Below are 19001 nucleotides of genomic sequence, written 5' to 3' on the forward strand. Positions count from 1 at the left end.
ACAATAGCACAGTACATTCAATAAAATATTTTTTGTCATTTTATTAGCCAAAAAATGTCTTAATACCCTAGTCAACATATTTAACTTTTTCTTTTAGCCACAGTGCATTTACTGGAAATGTTTAACAACATACTCTCATTTAATAAGTTTTTTTTCTTCTAGATACATTTTTTAAAAATATTTTAAAGTTTGGCATAGAGTTTGTATAACGTTATTAACAATTTATATTAAGTATATGATACACACCACGCATGGCATCCCTCACTTAAGAGCAGCACGTGCTGGTGCAGAGTTTCAAGACTTTCTTATGATCTATTTATCCTTTTCAGTTGTCAGCAATAGTTGTACATTAAACACAATTACAATGGATTCCATAAGAGGTATAATTCTGTCTAAGCAATTCAACTATTTCAAAGGAAATCATATGGCCAGTAACCCACCATCAGTTTTCAATATTTTTTGAAGCATTTTAAATCATACTTACAGCTTTACACTTTGGCATTCATTCAACATAACTGACAATAAGATGAGCTACCAGCACTTTCTTGTTCTAACTAGTGCTATACTGCAAATCTAGGTGGCAAAATTTAAACAAAACATCTGCTCTAAAAATTAATGAAACACAAACCCAATAATTTTTGCCACTAAAATTAACAAAACTGTTTATTTTATTTCGACTGCATAGTATTACCTTGCACGAACAAGTAATGAAGCACAACTTACAGTCAGCAAGACATCTTTCATACCCCAAATACTGATTTACATTGCAAAAAGCAATCAGTGAGCACGCACTCTGCCACCAAGGATTTTGCATATTACAGTAAATCAATATAAGAATTAGTTAGCACTTGTATCCAGTGGAGCAGAAATCTTGATGCAACTGCCACAGGAATTAAAATTGTTTTTAGGGGGTTTATACTTTAAGAAGGATATTTTACCTCCAGACAGGCATGCATCATTACAAAATCAACATCATGATGTGAAGGATACTGATCCACTGCATATCACTTAACACAAGATTTGCATCATTTTACGAAGAAGAAAAAAATCTCAGCGTGTTGTAGGAAGACTCTCGCATAATTTAATCAACCAAATGCAAAACTGCAATGTTTAATTAACAACTCTTTTCCCACGCATACAGTCCTGAGCAACCAAACCCCTCAGGCACTAGAGTTTGTGGTCACACAGTGCCCTAAGCAATTCTGTTCATGCTTATCAAATGTCTTTGCCTCATGAACTTGTTCAGCTGCTTCTCTCAGAACTCCTTGTGCCTCTCCTTGCAGCAAACCTTGGATTCAGGCTTCTTTCCCTTACAATCCATTAAATTAAAAATTTCAAATCACCTCTTTATACAGGCTTCATCTAACACTTTCTGTTACCAAGGGCCTTATAATATGGATCACCACACCTTGCCATGTCAGTTTGGCTCAAATAGTGACTTTAATATACATATGTGTGGATTTTATACCTCACGAATTCTCTCCTACGTGCTCCAGGGCTCCTCAAGGCAGTTTTAGTTCTTTCTGGACTACAGCCCACTTACTTCTTGGAAACAGAAGGATAAGCACAGAACCAGTCCAGCAAACTATTACAGCATATGAAACAGGCCAAGTTGGCTTTCAGAAGCTCCACCTAACCTGCAGGGCTGGTGTTGTCCTTGCCACAACCACCTAGATTACAAACTCAGCCAAAATGCAGCTGAGAACATATCTGCTTCAAAACTCAAATAATCTTTCTTTTCAATGCAATATTTGGTGAAAAGGAGTGAAATTTACAAGCCTAATATTCAGTCAGAGAAGTATGGCTAAGAACCTCTTCCACATCTTGGAATGTAGGAGTTGCTAGAATGATCCAGGGCCTTTATTCAGCTTCTCACAGATGCTGGACAAGATAAGATTTCCCTTATTTTAAGGAACTATTCTTTAAACCTTTTATCTGCTGCACGAAGGAGAAATCTGAGTGCTAAATAGACTTATCTTTGCTAAAGACTGCTTCATTTCCCAAATGTAATATTGTTTTCACAGATAAAGCATATAGATTTTAACTAGCCTCAAAAAACCAGCAGTACCATATATGTTGTTTCTCTAAATTTAAAGGGGGTACATTTCATAAACATTACAAAAAAATGACCCCAACAACCACTTAAGTACAGGAAACTATGCTCAGAATTTATTTTCAGAATAAACTAACCCTATCTTAAAAAAAAAAAAAAAAAAAAAAAAAAGGAAGGTAAAAAATATGTGTGTAGACTTGCAGAAACTAAAAAGTGGTGGATTAAGCCACCTTTTAGAAATACTGATTGTGTTAGTACTAGGCTGGTTCTACTAGTACAACACACAAATGATGCCAAGAAAAAAGGGAGACTGTAATTTGAGTTTCTGTCTATGATTTATGTATTTCAGTTGGGTGAGTTGCATCCTTCATAATAAATGTGATTAATTATCTAAAGCACTTAAATTGAGACTGGGAAATGACAGAGCTGTTTCCCCTTACCAATGCCCTCCCACCATCAAACATTACATCTAGTTAGGACTAAGACTACAAGTATTTACTAACAATGCATTTGTTCTCCATTCAACAAGGAAAACAATTAACAACTTGGCTGAGAAGAACAACTGGCCTTTTAATTTCTATGGGACCAAAAATGCCATAAGCTATGGAAACATCACTATGCTTTCAATAGTTATCCATTAAAAAGGAAAAATGCATTGTATACCTGTTTTTTGTACAACAGAAAAACCACACTTCATTTCTTCATACATTCAGGTCTGCTAAGGAGCTCCTGATCTTTACAATAATGTAGAATCATAAAATAGTTTGGGTTGCGAGGAACCTTTAAGGGTCACGTAGTCCGACCCAGCTGCAATGAGCACAGATGTCTTAAAGTCTGAATGAGATCAGGTTGCTCAGCCTTGTTCAACACAACCTTGACTGTTTCAAGGGACGAGGCATCCATCATCTCTTTAGGAAAACTCTTCCTGTGTTTCACCACCTCCCTGTAAAAAAATCTATTTGTCTCTACATAGTCTGAATCTACTCTTTTTTAGTTTAAAATCATTACCACTTGTCCTATTTCAACAGACCCCAATACAAAGTTTGTCATCATCACCATCTTTCATATAAGCCCCCTTCAAGTACTCAGAGGCCACAATAAGGTCTCTCTGGAGCTCTCTTGTCCGGGCTAATTGACCCTAACTCTCTCAGCCTTTCATCATAGGAGATGTTCAATCCATCTGATCATTTCTGTGGCCCTCTGCTGGACCTGCTCCAATAGGCCCACAGCTTTTTTGTGCTGAGGGCCTCAGTGCCAGATGCAGCACGCCAGGTGGGTTCCCATGAAAGTTGAGTAGAGGGACATAAACACCTCCCTGGACCTGCTGGCCACAACTCTCCCGGCCCAGAACATAGCCGTCTTTCTGGCTTTAAGTGCATGCTGTCAGCTCATGACCAGCTTTTCATCCACAAGTACCCACTTTTCTGAAGTGTCCCCTCAATCCTTTCATTCCCCAGCCTTTACTGATCAGGAGCTTGCATTTGGCCATGTTGAACCTCAGTGTTCACACAGGACCACTGCTTGAATTTGTCCAGGTCCCTGTGCATGGCATCCACCCCTCAGGCACACATCACTCACCTTGGTGTCATCTATGTATTTGCTCATCTGATCCCAAAGTGTCTGCATCAGTGATGAAGGTATTAAAGAGTATTGGTCCCAGTATGAAGCCCTGAGGGACACCACTTGTCACTGATCTAGAGCTGGACACTGAGGTGTTAACCGTCACACTCTGAATGCAGCCATCCAACCAATTCCTCCTCCACTGAACGGTCCATCCATCAAATCTTTCTCCAGTTTTAAGAGGAGGAGATTGTGGATGACTGAGTCAAAGGCCTTAGGGAAGACCAGAGAGGCAACATCCATAGCTCTTCCTTGTGCCACTGATGTAGTCACTCCATTAGAGAAGGCTACTAGGCTGGTGGAGCAGGACTTGCCCTTGGTAAAGCCATAATGGCACTCTCTAATCCCCTCCCTGTCCTCCATGTGCTTTAGTAGGCTAAGAGTATGTAGGTCTTTAAATGCTGTTTTATTCTTAAATTGATACACCCCTACAATTCATTAATAATTATTTTTACACTGATGTTAGTCTCCTAAAGTACAAAACTTATTCCATTCATGTCAAGATGGTAATAGTACGTCATCAGTTCTTGATTCTGTTTTTGCACAGGGGTCTGACAGGACAGTGAGAGCACTGCAAAGCACCAAGCATACAATAAAAGCAGAGCTTCTGAGAACACAGGCAGAGGATAACTTCAGATGATCCAGTGCATAAATATGAATCAAAAACAATCTTGTCACTGATGCAGCCTTTGCAGCTGGCTAAAATCAGTCTTTGAATATAACAAAGAGGACAAAGACCATGTGTAAAATATTCTATATATGGCAAAACCATAGGAGACAAGAAAACAAAAAAATCCAAGAGCAAAAGTGCAAAGAAAGGTCAGAGGGGGCAAAACCACTCCAGCATTCTGTCCCCATTCAAGTACACCACACCAGATCCTCTTATTTATCCACCCAAATCTTCCTTTACTGTCAGTGAAGAAAAAGAGGTGGTTTTTGGTTTGCCACCCACCAAGTTTTGCTAATGTAACTCAGCAACAATAGATAGCAAAATCAGTGGGTGAAAGAACAGGATCCACATGGGTCCATGTTTTCTGCTTCAGCCTTCTGCTACAGTAAGAGTGATAATGGCAACACGAGAGGAACAGACTGAGCGCAACACATAGTGCTTTCTGTCTGGGGGTATTACTTCCACCAACTGCCTCTAAGTAGGAGTCCATGAGACTGAGTAGCACTGTACAGCTGTATTGGCATGTAAGCTTTGTACAGAATAAAGTAATGATGTTAGACAGCTTCCAGAAACCAGCTTTTAAGAATGCCATTTTGACTTAGTCCTTTCAACATAACATACTGTACTTTCAAATCTAGTTTATGTTAACCAGAGGGAAAAAAAAGTCTTTGGATGTGCCTACTTTTTGTAAATTCTCAATAGCAGAACTGACAAGTTCCCCCCCACCTTCCTGATTTCTTTTTCATGTAAGCATTTTTCATTTTAGTTATGCTGGTTAAAATGCAATGTTGGCAATGAGATATTGCTAGAGGCTTTGGACTGATGCCATCTGAAGCTTCCACTTTTCCCAACTTTTACTGGCTGCAAAGAATTTGTTTCTAGAAACATATAATTTTAATTGCAAAATTACCCCAAAAACATAAATGGAATTTAATTGGTTACAAAGTAGTATTTTGACATAATCAAGGAGTTGTTTGGGGGGTTTAAAGCATAATTTATTAGTTCTGGTTAAGGTACACATTTTTATTCCCACAGGCAAATAACAAACTGATTAGTAAGTGTAATAAAGCAGTTTATTTGTCTGAAAATTGGCAGCTAGAAGTGAATAGCTTACTTGATCAATTGCCATTTTAAAGAACATTAAAGCTTCTCATAATTATGTTATCTATATGGTATGCAGACATATAACAATACAGCATTACCCCTATTAACATAAGTCATTTAATATGATGTTTCTGCCAGGTTTTGTACCTTTCTACATAATGCAAGAGGAAGTAATTTCTTTTTGTACTGAAAGATTGAAGAACTGACATCCTTTTAGATATGCAAAGAATTTGACCATAGGAAGAACTAAACATGATAGCTGTTCTCGATCAATTTTTTTCTGATATTCAAAACCATGCATACCAGTTTTGAGAAAGTCACAACTTTTCATTTAGTTCTTCAGAATTCTGTAATTCTCAAGAGGAAATAGCCACCTGTCTCCGGGAAGGTGATTTTCCAATTTGTTACATAAAATGAAATTCTTCTCATGTTCCTTAATTCAATTACTTTGTCACGTAATATCAACAGCAGCCAGCTTTTAGAGACTTTGAGCACACATCTCTCTGATGGCCCAGCCTTGCTGAAGCCAGTGAATCTCAGCCAATACAGAAAGCCACCACACACATTTCAGATGAATGTTATGCAATGGAATAGACCATAATACACGTACATAATCACCTTTTTGAGATGAAATGATACTTCAGAGATCCAGGTTAGGAAATATTTACCGGTCAGAAGTTCAGATAAACTAGAATACACTGACTTGAGAAGATGCATGGAGACTGCCTTGGTTCCCCCAATTTTTTGCTTTAAATACCTTACATTCAATTAAAAAGAAAACCAGGAGAAAATATTATACTAAAATCACAAAACTTTCAAGAAAAATTGAACAAGTTAAATTCAAATGAGATATGATATACCTTAACATGCAAAGACAACACAAACACATTCAGAAAGGTTATTCTCATTGGAACCCAAAACCAGTACAATTAACTGCATTCTTCTACCACTCTCAAACAATCACATTTAAAACTGATTTACAAAGAGGATTTATTTTAAAGTCTTTGATGGAGAATCAATTCTGAAATGCTATTTTGTGCTATATGAGAAAGAATTTTAAAAAGATTTTTCACATAACAGAATTTAAGTTTTAATAACTGGAAATCTATTTCTTTGAAAACTATAGTGCAGAGTCTCTCGTTCACTGCCATTTCTTATGATGTCTATCTAAAAAAACTACACGCCTACTAAGAAGAGGCTCAATATATTAGATTTGCAACATAATATTCTGAGAGACTTAATGTAGTTTGATTTGTATAATGATGCTTAAGACATCAACAATCAATATTTTAACAAGCTATATATTCCCCTTCTATACTATGAAGGTGTAGGAGCATTAAGGAAACACCACGGTTCATTCTTTGGACTCATTATTCCACTGTCCAAGTTGTGAATCACTTGTCAATTATCTTTTACCACATTTTCTGGAGAAGACAAGCAGTGGTACATTTTCCTAGTTTTCTAGTACCCAAACAATCTGCTGTCACTAATGACTTCTACCTCAAACCACGACCTTGAAGCAGAGAAGCATTATGCATATCATTAATGGAGAATTCAAAAACAAATTAAAGACAGCAAATTTTGCAAACAAGCCTGTGGCTAAGTCATGATTTCTTACATCTCTGACTTGGGCAGTACATCTAACAGTTCCTCTTGTTGCTAGTGCATACCTCTCCTATCTCCTTGCATAACACAACTTCTTTCCAACTCTTCCCCTTCATATATCACTTACTTTCTCAGCAATCTTTTTGGTTTCTGTGAGGAATCCCAGTCCTCAGATGCAGTATTAAACAGAAGAATATCCAATCTACAGCTGGAGGCTTCCCACATACCGTTTTCCAGCAGTCTGCAATGCTTAGAGGTTCTAGAACAACTTAGCCTTAATACAGAGACAACTCTTTTGCTACTTATTCATGATTTGCATACAAGATTGAGATGAAAGCACAAAGTCTGCACAAAGTACTGCAGGTCAACCAATGCAGTACACACATTCTTTGGCTATTATTAGTAATCACTAACAGAACTGCTGTAGCATTAGGTGATAATTCTGCATGGAAAAGGAGGTAAACTATCATTACATAACCTACCTTTCAACTAACAAATTGCTGATTGATTCAATTGCTTACTGACAGTCTCCATGGCAACAATTATTCCCTGTACCAAAAAATACCTGCAGCATTTAAAACTGTCAACCTCCCCCAGCTGACCTCTCTGTATAATAGGGAATCTGGATCTGTTCTACTTTAAAAAAAAAACTCATCACACATTAATAAAATTGCTAAAAAATTCCTGATTTATCAATCATGATTTTAAGCTGTACAGTATAAAGCACATCACAGAGTTCCATTGCTGTATAGTACATACCCCATGTTCTTTAGCAGCCATAACCACTTTTGAAACAATATCCTCTTCAACAAAAGGCCTCACAGCATCATGGATAATCACTACTTCTGGCTTCTGGAGCAAATGGCTGGAAAATTCATTCTCTGCAAACACTTTCAGTCCATTGAATATTGACCGGTGACGAGTTATTCCACCTTCCACTACTGTAACTCTTTTGTGGCCATATTTCTCAATGATAGTCTTCATTGTTTCAATATTTTCAGGAGAGACCACCACAATTATGTCAGATATCCAACTTATCCTAGAAAAATCAGTACAAAACCAGAGAAAGTAGACATGAATGACTAAATAAAAGTGAAGATATGTGAAACAAAGAAATTCATAACAATAAAAAAATCAAGATGGCTAAACAAAGCACTTCTCAATATACCCAAGTCCAGGTTTTTGTACTCCACCCCTTAAGGGAGAGCTATAACAGAAGATTTATACCAATGACACCGGAGTTCTGGGAAGGGACTTCCAACAACCACTTTGCAGAGGGTCATATTCTGATAACTCTTCAAAAGCCTTGAAAACATTTCTTATTCCAGCATCTCTTCTAACTTCAAACAGAAATTCTAAATCAAACAGGGACAGTTTGCTAATCAGTTTCTAACTGATTACACTGGTAAATCCTGTGGCCTGGAATACTCAATGTTCCAGTGAAGTACACATTGTACAAGGGAATTGGACAATCAAGAAAAAATCTGAAACAAAGATCACTATCAAGACAGGCATGAGCAGTAATTGATAGAATGGTAATGAATCAAAACTGTTACACTCTATTGACAGGAAACATTATACTAGTAGTTTGAAAAATATACAAATTTATAAACACAAAGGTTTCTGCTGTAGGAAGCTATAGAAATGTAAAAACATAGCTGTGTTAGTTATTAATACCATATCAAAAATACATTTTTAGAGATCTCCAAGATTTTATTGTTGGTATCAGCCTTGCTCTAGAACTGAGGGGCTGTGTGGGGGGAAGTGAATGACTCACAGACCATTAAAGAAACTAGGCTGAAATCATACTTCTGTCAAAGTATCAAGGAATACAAATTTTAGTCATATGTGGCATACTGTACTTCAGAACAACAGAAATACCATAATTCAAATCCATTGTAGTGTCCTATTTTCTAAATACCTATGTAGAGAACATTAAAAAAAGTAATAGTGTTCCCTTTTTGTGTCTCCACAGATGGCAGAAGAACATTTTAGGATGTCAGACAAGAAATTCACAGATAAGCCATGATTAAAAAATAATTACTATGTTAAAATTACCCATGTGTATCTTACACACCCAACTAGGGAGAAAGACAATACACTGTCTCCACTACAACTAGTAAAGCTACTGAAACTAATATTGCAGACACAAGAAGAATGAAGGTACTAAGAACTAAATATTTACAGCTATAAAAATAGAGTACAACATTCACAGGCTCAAGATACTGATTTCTGCAATGACACATGAGAAGACATTGCCTGGGAACCATTCTTACTTCAAAAGTAAAATTAATCTGTGTTACAAACCAGTTGCCTAGAACTACGTGAAAACAACAGAGCATCTTCCACCTTATAAATGGGGGATGGGGGTTGTAATTAATACTACTCCACGGAAAACTATTTTAATTAATTGTAAAATAACTACTTAAAATAAAGTTCTATTAGCATTCTTAAAAAGAAAAATACTTGTCCTTATGTTTATTTTACTATTAGCAAAGGCAGAAAATACAGACAAACCAACATATTCTCAGCATTCTTTAAGTATTGAAGTTGTCCAAATGTAAAATCTGAAATCATGTGGTTTCAAGTTTCATTTCAACTTGTCGCTCACCACAGGTCCATCAAAAGGTTTCAAAATCTCTCATACAATTTCTGGCATGCTCTTATGTTTAACTACAAAACGTAGCACTTCTGCATGACTTCAGTTTGGAACTAGGGCAAACTAACTGGATACATCTCAGTTCTTCTTTTAAATACCGAGAGTCAGTCATTTAAGAAAGCAAAATTCAGAAAGAGCTATTTCACACTAATTGAGAGCAAGAGCTCTGCATTTTGATTTGCAGAAAGACTGTAGCCTTACACAGCACCCAGAAACTGGACAGTCAGCACAGTCACTGTGTCTGTGTCAGAAGAGCACTGACATTGCCCTATTTGGAGTCAAAGGAAACAGATTATGAGGCAACTGGGTAGTACACAGCATCTTTTGAGAAGTGGAGAGGAGAACACAAGTACTGGGCAGCCTGTGATAAATCTCTGCACAGAGGGGGTGGAATGGCTCAAGGCCTCCAGTGGTACAATACACCAAAAAGTGACAGGATGCGGTCACAGCTCCACCCTGTGTCTGCATAAACACATTTGTAAACTTCAGTATGTCCTCCTTAAACTCATTCTGGACCACATTCTATAATTAGAGCTGGGATTTAGGAATGTAATATATTCATATAAGAGCATAAAGGTATCCTCCAGATTGATTACATACAGAGCGGCTTGGGGTTTGTCCCACTAAAAGTCATAAAAAGTACTAATCCAGTAAAGTGTGCTACAAATTTTAATGAATGAGAGCTGTGCACCACACAGTTGCTAGCACTTCTGAAGATCTGCTTATGGAACTGTTGCAAAATGTTTTAAAGAAGTAGAAAGAAGTAGTATACACTCAATCTGGCAATAAATGAATCCTTTTTCCCTCCCTTAATTTGTCACATCATTTCCTTCAGAAACATTTCACACTAAAATAATAAACTACTCAGGACTGCGTAGATTCCAGTTTACTGGATTTTCCAGTTTACTGCTCCAATCCAGTTTAAAAACACCATTTCAATTTCATAACTGTAATACTGGATCAAGCTTCAGAAAGAATCAGCATGACCCATGAAAAAGTTCACAATGCTTACTCAAACATGCTTTAACAACACACAAGTCTAATGCTTCCATACAAGACAGGCTGTGGTTCCAAAGTGGAAAATCAAGTCTGACCAAATGCCCAGTTACAGTCACTCTACCTCTGCCTTGGGAGGACCCCAATGCTAGCAGAAAGCAAACAATGAGGCAGAAAGGACTATATGTTTCTTTCCTGCAGCTATCCTCCTCATCATCACCTACATATAGACTTACTGCCTAGCATAGTATTGTTCCAGTAAATTTCAAAGAGAAGTGTAAACACTTAGAGTAGCTGAGCTAGAACTGAAACTAGGGGAGCTCATTAACTCTACAACAGATTAAGCTATTCCTTCAAAACACAGGCTGCAGAGGAAATGAAACAAGCCCACTTTGAAACTGTATCACCTAAATGGCATGCTAAGGTACAAATGTGACCTAGATTTAACCCCCTACCACTTGACTCACATAGAAACCAGTGCTGAAATCTGATATAAGACTCAAATACCCACACTCAATCTCTTGCAACTCTTACACTGCCACTAAAAAACTCTTCAATATAACCTACTGAGACCAGCAAAACAAGCCCAGAACCAGGCAGTCACTGATGAGATGGCTTTAGCAGTGTTAGACAGGATCTTTCACTGTCACAGAATTTTCAGAGGTGCAAGATAAATCATTATATTACTTTTGCTAACCTTATTAAAAACCAAATGAGAAAAAGAAGCATCAAGAAGAAAATCCATTTCCTGAATGCCAGTGTAACTTCCTTTTGCTTCATAAAAGCTTTGTTACAAATTTATTAATATATGAAACAACATATTCATACAAATGTATCTCTTACAGTACAAAAATGGAAGCAGGAAGCTTTTACAGTAGATTAAGAAAGTTTGGAGGATCTCATGTACAGAAACCACTCAATTTTTTGCAGAAATAAAATGTTCCTTAAGAGTCAGACGTGATAAAAAAGATACCTCCATAAAATTTGCTGTAATTATTTTTTGCTCATAAGCCATTTCAAAAAAAAAAAAAAAAGCTAATGACAACTGGACAAAAAGAAGTATCAGAGTAGATCCATTTAACAAAACTGTAATTGTGTGACCTATAGAGCCAGTGAATATGCATCAGTCAATGGAGAAAAACACTTGGCAAATCACTATGCAAGACACTTCCAAAGAGGGAAGCTTCTTTGGGAGCTTCCCCAGGGGATTTTTCAAGACCTCCCCCATTTTAAGATACTACAATAAAGAAAACAAAGCTGACTGAAGCCTTTATGGAAAATTTTAATTCTGACAGTGAAGATATCAGCTCTGCTTTTCTCTTTTATAACCACTCATTGTACTTGCAACAACTAGTGAAATATGAGCACAGCAAGAATAGCAGCAGCCTATTTTTCCAAAACTACTTTAAAATCAATCTTTACCTTAGTTTATTTTCCTCTCTACAGATCAGTAAGATATGCATGTATGTGTGCATACAGAGCTAAGATTCCTCCCTGCCTCAGAAAAATAATTGAAAAAGTTCTATTCTAACAAACATACACCAAAAAGAAATCAAATGAAGGAAAAACTCTCTCTGCTAGTTGTTACAGAAGCAAAAACAAGGAATGCCATTCTAAATCAGTGGAACTTGTTGCAATAGCTCAACAAAAGCAGGAACAAATTCAATGGGAAAAAGAGACATTTAAGTTTTCTAACACACTTTAATTTTAGCCTGAAGGTAGGGCCTGACCTTCCTATCAGTGCCACTGCAGTGGCAATTAAAACCAACAATTTCTTCTTACCCTGGTTTTGTTCACCTCCTCTTCCTCAGGGTATCATCTGTGACTATTATTGGCAGGCCAATGTTCCACATGTTGTTATCCTATACAACAGGATGCAGTGCTTATTCATTCATGTCTGCTCTTGTCTCAGCTGCCCATTTTTCCCACATTGATATTTAAGAGTCTCACTACTTTCAGCTGAACAGCATAAAAATATTCCTCTACTGATCTTTTAAAAGCACGTGCAAAGATAGCTGCACATCCTTGAACTGCTCGTGTATTTTTGTCTATACACTGCTACCTCTTTTGTAGTCACACCAGCTGAGATGTCCAGTTCAACAGAAGTAATTACAAGCTAGTGAGTCAATGACCCATTCAGTTACATCATGTAAACAACAAACACAAGATATAGTATCAAGCTGAACACAAAATCTGCCATTTCTAGGTAGATTATGTGATAAACTGCAGTTCCTCAATATTACATGCTTATGCTAACACATGCACAAAGTGAGAACAAGGTACATCCTTCAAAGTTTCAGAGCCAGATGGAAAAGTGTTGAGATGAAAATGAAAGCCATCCCAAGCTTTGGAGTACATCTGTTCCCAGCTCCTCATACACGTCTATACCAATCAACACTCCAATTCAGCAGAGGTGGCAGGAAGCTCTGCCGGACAGAGCACTGGCAGGGGTTATTGAGCTTCTAAGCAAAAGCACCAAGTTGTTACTGTCACAATCAACTTGGCTGAACTGCACAAGAAATCAACCTAATTTTTTGCATCTTTAGGACAAATATAATACTGCTGCTCTAAAGTACAGCTATTTTCTCAGAGCCTACTGGCAGTAAATATAAAGATTATTTGTTTTTAGATGCATAACATTTCCTTCCCAAACCTCACTCTGTTCTCTTTTCCAGGTCTCAAATACATTGAGTGAGGATATAATTCTTCTCTGTAGATTCCCATGACATTTTGGCAGAAATTACAGCTGTGGCAAGCTTTGGGTTCGACGCTTTACTTACTGATGTGCTTAGCTTTGCAACTGGCTGCGGTTGAAAACTAAATTAAGAAAATAAGCAGTATTTCTTTCATAAAGTAACAAGTGACCTGAGGGAAGCCTCCCTGGGTGGCAATGGAAAAAGAGTCCCAATCCTGAAGTTGTACAAGTTTCCATGTGTTAAGAACTTTGGGAGATGCTGGCAATTTTACTTCTTTCACCAACCTCCAGTACTCCCCATTTATTCTCTCTAAAAATCTAAAGGTTTGTTTTCCTACAGGTTACTGCAACACATCCAGAATTCCCCTTGACACTCTCTGCTCCAACCTGCAGTGTTTCAAATGACGCTAGATACAAGACTTACATTATGTTAACATTTGACAATAATATATTAACTGTCAGCCACATGCCTAGAACTGAACAGCCTTATGGAAAGGAAAAACCTGGCTGCTAAGAAATCCCATTACTTTAATCCTTTGCTCCAACACAGAATCATAGAATGTTAAAGGTTGGAAGGCACCCTAAAGATCATTGAGCCCCAATCTCCCTGACATGGGCAGAGATACTTCCCAGTAAACCATACTGCTCAAGGCCTTATCCAACCTAGCCTTGAATGCTTCCTGGGTTGGGGCATCCACAACCTCCTGGGGAAACCTGTTCTGGCTCCTCACCACCCTAACAGCAAAGAATTTCTTCCTAACACCTAACCTAAATTTCCCATCTTTAAATTTGTACCCATGAATCCTTGAGGTATCACTACAACATAAGCATGGAAAAGTTACACTTGCACCTTCACACTACATAAGCCGCAAGCTCCTAGTCCAGCGACTATAACTTAAACATTTTTCTTTCAAACTTCCTGCTGATGCAAGGTGTTTTACCATGCGCAATAGTGGAGCATAATGCAGTGCTGCACATCAGTGAGTTCATTGATCCCATCATGAGGAGTGGATAATTTTCCAAGGCATTTGGACATTATAAAGACCACCTCCAATGGCAGAACAGATCTTTCAGGGCTGATGGATAGTCCTATGACTGTCTCCAACAGCTGCGGTGGGCTCATAGCTCACCAAACCACCACTGCAGCTACACAAACCCTCGAGCTTCGAGGCTGAGTAGGCTGGAACAGATGATCTCCAAGAGCCAAAGAATGCGGCACAGCCTCGAAGCACGGACAGGGCTGGGGAAGGAGGGCGGAGAGCCACCCGGGATGGCGGCGATAAAGCCAGGCTGGGGTGGGGGAAGCGCCAGCTCCCGCCCGGGACTTAGTCCCAGGTGAGGGGGCCCAGGCACACCTCGTTCCCTTCCCGGTGTGACGGGGCGGGGAGGGACGGAGTAACAGCAAGGCAAACTAGACCCGCTCTTAGTGCCCAGAGCCGGAGGCGAGGGCAGCGGGGCCTGCCCGCGGCTCTCGGGGGCCCGAGGACCGGCACGGGCAGGCAGGAGCCCGCGGGGCGCGGTCGGAAGCAGAGCGGCGCCGGGCTCGTTACCTCTCCATGGCCCGCACCGCGTAGCTGACGAGCGGCCTCCCCTGCACGGCGCAGAACTGCTTGGGGGTGGCACCGCCCAGGCGCTCCCCGCTCCCGCCCGCCGGCAGCACGGCCGACACCGACACTCCGCCGGGCGCGGCGCCGCGGCTGCGGGTCTCCATCTACGCCGGGCCCGGCTGCTCCGCTCCGCGCCCCCCGCGGCAGGAACAGCGCAACCGCCCGCCCGCCTGTTTTATTCGCCCACGACGTCCGCGATCCAAAGAATCCAGCGCCCGCCCGCTCGCCTGCCCTCGGCGCACACCGGGCCCTACCGCTCCCCCCCACCGCGCTACGCGAGCCCCCGCAGAAGCTCCCCTGGGCCCCGGCAGCCCCGCGGGAACGCCCGGACGGCGATGAGGGAGCGGCCGGGGCAGCGCGGCAGGGCGGTCGCCACACGCACAGACACTGCCCGGACACGGCCGCCATGGGCCCTTTAAATGCCCGGCCCGCGGGTGGCTCGGGGCGGGGCCGCGCTGAGGGGCGAGGGAGGCGCGTCCCGCCCGGTCCGGCCGGGAGCCGGGGAGTCGCGGAACGCGGTCGGGGAGTCTGTGTTAGTGAGGGCATAAACACAGCGCCAGTGGCGCTGAGGGAAAAGCAGACGGAACCCTGGGCCCTGCGTCCTCGCGAGAGCCCAAGAGGCTGGTTGGGAACACTGCTGAAATGTGATGATTGTTTCCCTACATCCTAGGAGGGGGGGATTGGAATAGGATCATATTGGAATTGTTAAGGCTGGAAGACCTCTAAAGTCGTCGAGACAAGTCGTTAACCCAGCCTGGCCGTATTCACCGTTTAACTACACTCCCAAGTGTTAAATCCACACACCTTTGGAACGCTTCCAGGGATCGGGACTCTGTTTCTTCCCTGGGCATCCCGTTTTAATGTCAGCTCTTTCAGTGAAGATTTTTTTCTTAATATCCAACATAAACCTCCCCTGTTGCAACTTGAGTCAATTTCCTTTTCTGTCCCTTGCTACCCTGGAGAAGAGGCCAATTCCCACCTGAGTCCAGCCTCCTTTCAGACAGTGTAGAGAGTGATGGGGTCTCCCCCGAGCCTTCTCCAGGCTAAGCAGCATTCCCCAGCTCTTTCAGCCACTCATCACAGGACTTCTGCTCCGGACCCTTCCCCAGCCTCTTCGCCCTTCTCTGGACTCACTCCAGCACCTCAATATCTTTTTTGATGTGAAGGGTCCAAAACTGGACACAGCACTCTAGGTGTGGCCTCACCAGTGCCAAGAATAGCGAGACTACCACACGCTATTTCTGATACAAGCCAATATGGCTTGGCTGCCTGGCTCATATTCAACCACTATCAACCAGCACCCACAGGTAAAACTCAGTAGTAGTCAATTCACTGCAAGGATCTGGGATATTCCAGCTCGTCTCATGGTGTTACTGTAAGCAGTGATGGCTGAGACATGTTTGGAAAATTCCCAGGGCTGATACCCATTAAATGGTAGAGGAGGCACAGCCTGGTGATCGCCTTAGTGAGGTGGCAGTTGACAGGGCAAGCCAGGAACCTGAGCCAGTGGGTGTGGATCAAGGTCAGGGAGGCATCAGACATAGGTGCAGACATAGGAGGCCAACAGTAAAAACTGCTTAAAAGTACTCCCAAAGCAAAGCAAGGGAAGGAGGGTTGAGAAGAGGGTTGCTTCTAGCTTTTTCATTACAGCTCTTACTAGTGGAAGGACTGTGTTGTATTTGACAAGTTGGACTCCTTAACTCAGTCATCCAGGCTTGAAGGTGGGGGTACTCAGGGCCCTGGCCCTTGCCTCTTTGACATTATTTTTAGGAAAAAATCAGTGTCTTATATGCAGGCTATCCTAAAATGATCAAAGTCTTTAGAGTCTGCAAAATGTCTTTATATCTTTGAGAAGATAGCTTATTTAAAGCTTTTCAGGGTTGTCTTAGTTGTGTTCAGAGGAACCTAAGAAAAACACATACAGAGACCTTTCTGAGGAGTAAGCATGAAAGTTCATGTGCCAGCTGGGCTGCTTTGCCAGTGCCAGCTGTGGACTGGAGTAAAATGATCATATGGGCTTGCAGAGGCATTATAAGTAGGAGTCATACAATAGGAGTGAAGTGATGCCTCCTAGCAAAGGCAAGACTTCACAGGTTTTCTTGATACCTGCAGTAGCAGGAAAGTCATGCACAGCACAGGCACTTTACATGCTGAGGTGTCAAGCTTTTGGAATGGAGACTTTTCATCAGAGACGGAATTAGCTAGAAATTGACCTGCCTTCCTCCTAACGGGTGCTGGTCTCATTCTCTTCAGGACAGTTCAGCATGTGGGATTTTTTTTTAAAAATCCATTGGCTCAGCAACTATATTAAACTGTTTATGTTCTTTTTTAGCAGGTGTTTTATTTTCTTTTCTTGGAAAGCATTTCACTATCTAATTCCTGACTGATGACATATATTTGTCTGTTGTCTCTTTCAGGACTTCCAAGTTTGTACTGTGAGTCAGCATCATTTCATTATTATTAGATGCCCAAAATTAATTTTTCTTCCTAAGCTAGGCACCTCTAATATCCACGATCATCTTAGATTCTGATTTTTTCTTGCAGCAGTTCTACACAAATGGAAGCTTATTCTGCAGCATGCCCATTTTTCCGTTTTTTCGGTGTAACGTATTCTGAATTCCTGCCTCAGGTCATCATGCATTCATTCATAAAAACCACACCTCTGGTTTGCCTTCCTATAAGGAACAAAATAAGTTCTTTCTAGTTCCATGGCTTCTCACACTGTACATGAGTTCTGAGGAATGGGTAAGTAAGACATTCCCAACACCAAAACAGCCTTCAGAACTACTTTCCCCTTCCTTCTTGACATTGTGGTTTTGTATGTCATCACCTACACACACAATCTGTTGTGCCCAGTATCTTCTTTCTTGTCCAGCCAGTGTTTCTCCACTTCTTCTCATTCATTAATATTAATTTCTGTGAAGGAACATGTGCCAATTTGGTTGTGTTATTGCTCTGAAGTCCATTTCCCATACTATGCTAGGGATATTACACTTGATCAATCAAGAGTAAATTATATTTGATGGATGGACTTTGGTGGATGCAGACTTCAGTGTCATCAAATCTGTTGTATATCATGGTGAGATTTTACAATCCAGCCAAAAAGCACTTTGAAGCTGCTTTTGGCTGCACTTGAACATGAAATGTTTCTGAAGTTCACATGCTTTGCACAGTCCCTTTGGAGTCAACAGATTCTTGACTTGTGTTGATAGCCCCTAGTAATTTTTCCAGAAGCCTGTCAGATTCTTGGCATTTTGGTTATACTGAACTTGCTACTGCTATTTCTCCTTTTTTTTTTCCTGTTTTCTTAGACAATTATATGGAAGGAAGAGCATATTTAACATTCTTATAGATTTATATTATGTTTTACCATGAATTAAAAAAAAACAGGATTTGGGGGTTTACATTTTTTAATATTCATTTGTTATTAACATGGAGTAAAGCACTTTGTGAATGCAGCAACACTTTGTGAATACATAATTTATCTTCAGTTCCATTCCATTACACATTTTGTATTTAATCAATATAATATTTTAGTTGCTGTGCCTATATGTGCATGCTCATGCATAAACATTGGAAGTGGGTAAAATGTAAATTCACACATATTGGAAGAACAATTTTGCACAGTTTTTTTCTGGATAAAAAGGGACAGAGGCATCATTTACCTCAAAGCAAGTAAAGAGCGGGCTAATCTATCATTTCTGTGCAGGGGTATAACATCTGAAACCACAGTTGTAGTTTGCAATTATGCAGTAAATATGCCAATCATATGTTTGAAAAGTGGGGTTTTTTTTCCTTTTTTTTTTAGTGGAGAAAGAAGATATGTACAAATTGGTATCAAATTACAGTAGTGAAATACACCTGTCAATTTGACTGCTGGGGGAAAAAAATCATCTGTTTCTACGACTGAAACTCATAATAGCATTTTTAGAGAACATTACATTATAGGAGTGATAGATATCATTCTGAAAGGCTTTTGTGGAAAAAAATAG

At 40.2% G+C, this 19001-nt stretch overlaps 1 protein-coding gene across 2 annotated transcripts in view; it reads right to left on the reverse strand.

The window, feature by feature from the left end:
* The window catches only part of CRPPA (CDP-L-ribitol pyrophosphorylase A), a 107861-nt gene extending 92673 nt beyond the window's left edge, over nt 1-15188 (reverse strand). Inside the window, exons 1-3 of one of the 2 annotated variants that reach the window (XM_059844099.1) lie at nt 14953-15077; nt 12490-12569; nt 7812-8091 (exon numbers count right to left, since the gene is read on the reverse strand). In XM_059844099.1, coding sequence (XP_059700082.1) covers nt 7812-8036 — 225 coding nt within the window. In that variant the 5' untranslated portion in view covers nt 8037-8091; nt 12490-12569; nt 14953-15077. Of the gene's footprint in view, nt 1-7811; nt 8092-12489; nt 12570-14952 lie in introns of both variants that reach the window. The other variant, XM_059844089.1, reaches the window with a different exon arrangement.
* Nucleotides 15189-19001: the final 3813 nt, after the last annotated feature.

This window comes from Haemorhous mexicanus, chromosome 1, assembly GCF_027477595.1.
Source record: "Haemorhous mexicanus isolate bHaeMex1 chromosome 1, bHaeMex1.pri, whole genome shotgun sequence".
NCBI classification, from domain to species: domain Eukaryota; kingdom Metazoa; phylum Chordata; class Aves; order Passeriformes; family Fringillidae; genus Haemorhous; species Haemorhous mexicanus.